The sequence below is a fragment of the Lactuca virosa genome, chromosome 2 (genome assembly GCF_052849685.1).
Source record: "Lactuca virosa cultivar CGN04683 chromosome 2, Lactuca_virosa_CGN04683_v6, whole genome shotgun sequence".
Classification (NCBI taxonomy): domain Eukaryota; kingdom Viridiplantae; phylum Streptophyta; class Magnoliopsida; order Asterales; family Asteraceae; genus Lactuca; species Lactuca virosa.
This window is the reverse complement of record NC_136427.1, coordinates 313,177,398-313,182,805: the sequence shown is the minus strand read 5'-3', so window position 1 is coordinate 313,182,805 and position 5,408 is coordinate 313,177,398. Positions and strand designations below refer to the sequence as shown.

The 5,408-nt window shown below is 35.4% G+C and overlaps 1 protein-coding gene across 4 annotated transcripts; it reads right to left on the bottom strand.

Moving 5' to 3' along the window:
• Positions 1-1,440: 1,440 nt before the first annotated feature.
• On the bottom strand, positions 1,441-5,050 carry LOC145161706 (Ribonuclease P protein subunit P38-like protein). Of its 4 annotated transcripts, XM_079081307.1 has the most exons (5): positions 4,184-5,048; positions 3,755-3,850; positions 2,756-3,684; positions 1,971-2,683; positions 1,441-1,881 (listed from the first exon to the last, which is right to left on the bottom strand). In XM_079081307.1, the coding sequence occupies exons 3-5, from the start codon at positions 3,663-3,665 to the stop codon at positions 1,573-1,575; spliced, it is 1,932 nt and encodes a 643-aa protein (XP_078937433.1). In that variant the 5' UTR covers positions 3,666-3,684; positions 3,755-3,850; positions 4,184-5,048; the 3' UTR covers positions 1,441-1,572. The 4 variants fall into 4 exon arrangements, with proteins under 4 accessions (XP_078937433.1, XP_078937434.1, XP_078937431.1 ...); XM_079081308.1 differs by having other exon boundaries at positions 1,971-2,674; positions 3,755-5,049; XM_079081305.1 differs by having other exon boundaries at positions 3,755-5,048.
• Positions 5,051-5,408: the final 358 nt, after the last annotated feature.

Below are 5,408 nucleotides of genomic sequence, written 5' to 3'. Positions count from 1 at the left end.
CTAGTGATGGTTTGGCGAGTTGGTTTCTTTCACTTCTGGCATAATTTATAGTATAGATGATATGAGTAGCTCGATTTCTCTTTTCTTCTTCTTGTTTTTATGTTTGTCTTATGGTCTTTTGTTGTACTTCGCGCTGTTTTTTAATATATTAATGCCGTTCCAAAAAAAAATATATGTTCTATTTATTCATTATTGTTAATTTACTGTTGTTGGAATCTATATAATATGTTTTTAAAAAATTGACCTATCTTTACTCCATTTATCCTCCTCACGTTGAACAAGACCCAACATCTTAACCCTCATCAAAGCGGCCCACCATCTTAACCTTCATCTCAAACTTTTTAAACCCCGACCAAAACTTCACATCTGCACCATCGAGACCTTTCTCCATCTGATACCATTCAAATTGTTCACCAAACAGCCTACGAGGTAAAGCTCCACTATCGGCATAACATTTGATATCAAGAGAACACCACCAGAATAGAAAACGAAGAAAACACCTCTGGAATGAGTGAATTTTTTTTGAGATGTATAGAAAATGGCGTTTTTGTTTCTCCTCCCAAAAAACGAGTGCTTAAACTCTTATTTACATTTGTGAGAAGTTGTCAGATTCAGGTCGATTAGGTTTTTTTTTTCTTATCTATAGCATGGGTGTTGAATGGAATGGAAGATTAAAAGGATGCAGGAATGGGATTTTGAAAGGGGCGTGTTGGTGGTAGAGAACTTTAATTCGAATCATTAGTTAACGTAGCTTTATTTTTTTATGATTTGCAATTCTATAACCAATTCTTGGTACATTGTACAATTTTTGGTTACTTGTTGAATCATCAAAGTAGAAGGCGTGCTTCTAGCTAGCTTTATCTGTGTTATCCCATATCTTCCTCCTCTAAATCAGAATCGAAGGAAAGAATGAAGATATAATGATTCATCACCAGACATCAAATGGTGGTCCTACCAGCAACATAATGCCAATAATGCTGCTTCTTTCTGGAACACACAATGCATTAGGAATTTGATGAACCCAACAAGATTTTCTCAAGAAGAACGAACCATGGTCAAATTAATCTAACTTGAATGACTTGGTTTTAACCTAAATCAGTCCCAACATTTTGACAACTGTGATCCTTCACTTCCTGATACCATTAAAACAAAGAAATGCATGGTAGGTATGTGAGAAAGAGAAGGGCCAATGTGATGACTGATGAGTCCAAAAATATGGATCCAGACACAGACACCTAATTGCCAACTCAGCAAGGGTGAGCTACATGCTGCTGGAAGCGGTGTGTCGGAGCAATGGAGGCACAGAAAGCAGCACAGGAAGCCTGCAATTCTCAAATCTTTGCTTACAAACAATACCATGGTCAAAATAATATTCCAAATGGAATTAATGATTTTAGTTTTAGGAATATTCTGAATCCATACAGCCATACAAGTAACATATAATGTCAAAAATTAGAATCTTTATGTAATAAAAGGGACAAAAGTTTGTTTATTTTCCTATACACATTTGGCTATGTTCCTATACAACAGATTATAATGAATGAAAGAAAGAGGTATATAAGTTGAGTTAAGTTAAGTTGTAGGATGATGTATCATTCCATCCCAAGCAAGAGGAGCTTCAAGGTCTCCTATGATTCTTGATATTCTAACTTCAAGACCTCTTTGGACTTCTCTGAAAAGGCTTCGTACACAATCACCAAATTTCTTCATGTCAAATCCATCATTCACACCTCCAACAAAACCAGAAGCAATCTTGGACTGTATCTCAATCAATTTCTGTCCTGTTGCCACTATGTATCTCTGCAGCTGAAATGTCTCTTCAAGAAAATGCTCCAATTTCTTCGTCTTCACTCCACTGCCTGCATCCCCATCATTCTCATACTGTAAAACAAATTTTCACCCAAAACTCATCACAAACTTTAAAACAAAATTAACTTGATTTTTTTTTTTAAAAAAAAAAAAAACCCCACCATTCGCTTGCAGATATCGTTAGCCTTCTCTTGGAGAGACTGATATCTGCTAACTTGTTTATTGACTAAAGACACCAGGCTATACAGCTTCCTTTTATCATCATATTCCCTATTTTCACAACTTTCTTGCTTTCCAGTCAATCTCTCAAACATGAGTAGCTGTTGTTTTAGCCTCTTGATCTTGTAGAACACCCCGAGAGCATGAAGATCCATCTTCCATGATGATGATGATGATATGTTTTCACCACTGACAATATCTTTTTTCCTTGAACATTCTTCTCCAACAGAAACTACATCTTTCTTATCTTCAAAATCCTTATCTGGAGATTGAACTGCCAGCACCATTGCTTTTGAAGGAACTTCTTGTTCTTCATCTTTTTCTTTCTGGGATTTTGGAGTGTTGAGTTGTAATTCTGATTTCAAGGCATGCAATTCTGATTCACGGTTGAACAATAAAGATTCAAGTTTATGGTTTTGTTGTTTAAGGTTTGTTAGATCATGATCAAGCCCTTCAATATGGGAATGAAGTCGTTTCATCTCGATATCCATGCTCATTGAATGCCAACGAAAAGCTTCTAATTTCTCATCTTTCAATCTCAATTGTTCTGCAAAAGCATTTACCTCGACCTCATGCCTTTGCTCAACAACACTTATATATTTCTCAGTTTCACATTGAACCCATCCTTCCAATTCTCCAATATTTGCTGCAAGATCTTCAACAAAGATTCACAAGTCAAATACATGATACTATAAACAAAATATATGTTGATAAAAGGTGGTGTTACCGAATTCTTGGCTTCCCTCTGTGATGATGGATTGTTGAGAAAATGGAGAAGCAGTGCATTGCTCTTCCTTCAACTCTAATTGCTCCGGTTTGGATTTGTGGTGTCTAGAAAGCATACTTCTCAGTGAATATCTCTCGTGTCTTGACTCAGGCACTGTCTTTGACTTTGACATTTTGACTTCTTTCAGTAACATTTTCTTCTCAGCTGTATCCAGTTTGAATTTCCTCAGCATAGCCGACAAAATCTTGTCTTTTTGCTCCAAATCTTTGCGGGTTTTGATAAGTTCCATTGACAGCTTTTGTGTCATCAACACATACTGTTCCTTTTGCTCTAAAACTCCATTAACTTCTTGTTTTTCTGCTTCCATCTGTCTAACAGCTCTACCCATCTCTGCTTCAAGCTGTCTTTGTGTTGATACAAGCTCAATAAACGCACTTTTATGCTTCCAAATCTCTTTCGAATGCTCTTGAGCTTCACGTTTCAATGTTTCTCTCAACTCCTCGTTTATTTTCTCAGCCTTTTTTACGCTTTCCTCTTGCTCTCTCCTCTTATCCTTTTCTTCCTCCAACAACTTTTCTTTTTCTTCAAGCTGACCACATAATCTGGATACATTTTCTTTACTTTTCGTATTGATAACTCTTAATTCATGCAAAAGAGCTCGAATTTGCTGTGTAAGTTTCTTTCTTTCCATTAACCAGCGCTGCTCATGTGCTGCAAACATGCTGACAACTTTCTCATTGGCTTTTGCATCTTCAACTCGCCTTCTTTTTAACTCTTTGATCTCTGTTTCTGCATTCTTGAGCTTATTTAGAAGTTCAAACTTATCGGTTTTCACTTGTTCTTCTCGCTGAATTCTCCACATAAGCAAACCTATAATCATACATGATCCTGTGATCCCCTTTTCATTCATTGCAATGATTTGGTTACTCCTGTAAAAAAACTAAATGTTAGGTCTCTGTACAAAGTTACTAGAATCAAAGATGAAGTTTCAAAACTTACAAGAATCAAAGATGAAGAAGTCTGTGTTGAATTGGAACATGAACTAGTGAAGATCAAAACAGCAAGATCTTGATGATGTGGTTGAGTTTCAGAACTCTGATATATATTAATCAGCAAAAGCAGATGCTAAAGACTTAAAACATGTGGATGACTTCAATTCAGTTAAAAAGATCATTCATAATGCAAGTTTGTAAGTGGTCAGTATGGGGAAAAAGAACAAATAATTTGTTCCCTTGGTTTCAGTAAAGGCAGAAACATGGAACCCCACTTTTCCTAACTTTTCGCTTAAATGGGGCACAAGTTATGCCAACAGGAGGCAAAAGCTTTAAAATCCTAGTTGTTTTTTTGTCCATATTATTTACCAAAAAGAAAAAAATAATAAGAAAGAAAAAGCGTACATATATTTGTATGAGTATATAATGCACTTACGCCATCTTTGGAAAAATGGAAATTCACTTATGTGTGTCGAGCTTTAGGTATTATAACAGAAAGACCCATATAGAATTAATGTGTGGCCTACTTGATGTGTCTCTTTGTCCACACTCAACACCATGCTGACTATTTCTTTACAAAAGAAGCAATTTGGGGAAATGGGTTCTGATTATACAACCAGGGTTTACTTGTAAAACTTAATCTTGTTATTGAAAAAGACGATTTATGAACAACCACATGATGCAATTATTGAAAAGCAAGATTAAAAAAGAAGCATAGTTCATCTGTAAAGAATGGGGTTTTCATAATAAATGCTTCTTAGATTGGGTCCGAATGGAGTTGAAATAATGAAGGAAATCACTGTCATTTCGACATCATCAACATTGTGATGTGACACCCATGAAAAAGAAACCAGGTTTTAATGGGCCTTAAAGTCTAAAGAGACTTAATCAGCAAGAAAGATTTTGTTTGTATTTCTTTTTTCTTGATTTCTAGATTCTTTATTAATCCCAAGATTAGGGTTTTATTGGGGGAGACCTGTAAAGCAGGACGCTTGTTGAGCAAAAGCTAAACAATGAAATAGGTTGTTGATTTCGATTATTGAAATATGCAAATGGGTGAGAACCTAAGTAGGATGAATCATGAAGCAGACTTTTTTCTTGAGATACTTATCAAGATCGGGCCTTGGTATCTGAGTTTGCTGAGGAGGCATGGAACCCAGCTGCTCCCTGTTGCCAATTTCGATTGAATACAAAGCAAACATTCCAACTCTTAAATCTCTTGCTCCAATGAATCCACGCATGATGATTGAAACACGGTGAAATTTATTATTTTTTTGTTTACGGCTTAATTATCAATTCACGAACGCCACCAACAAAATTGTACCACATCTAACCTGTGCATAAAAATGCTTTAATTTTATATCTAGGTTATAACATCTAGAAACCATGTCAACAAATTAAAAATAATAATAATAATAATAAATAATGACTTATTAAGGTAATTAAGTATTTCGTTTACATTTGGATAATATTGTTTTTTTTTATGTACTTATTTACCCAACAAACTTTTTTCAGTCGTTCACAAATAACCAACATTACCGGCTATTACCTATTTTAGCCTATTGCATTGATTTAGCTCAGTTAAAACGCATTACGTGGAATCTTACGTGGTCATTACACCCCTTTTTCATTTAATTAGGGTTTGTCATCGTCAGCTTGGG

Bases quoted from the DNA above. Each gene is read 5' to 3' on its own strand.
- LOC145161706 (XM_079081305.1), bottom strand. From the start codon at position 3,665: ATGAATGAAAAGGGGATCACAGGATCATGTATGATTATAGGTTTGCTT. The intron at 2,684-2,755 runs GTAACACCACCT...TCTTTGTTGAAG, and splicing joins AGAGGGAAGCCAAGAATTCG to ATCTTGCAGCAAATATTGGA. The intron at 1,882-1,970 runs GTGGGGTTTTTT...TTTGTTTTACAG, and splicing joins ACGATATCTGCAAGCGAATG to TATGAGAATGATGGGGATGC.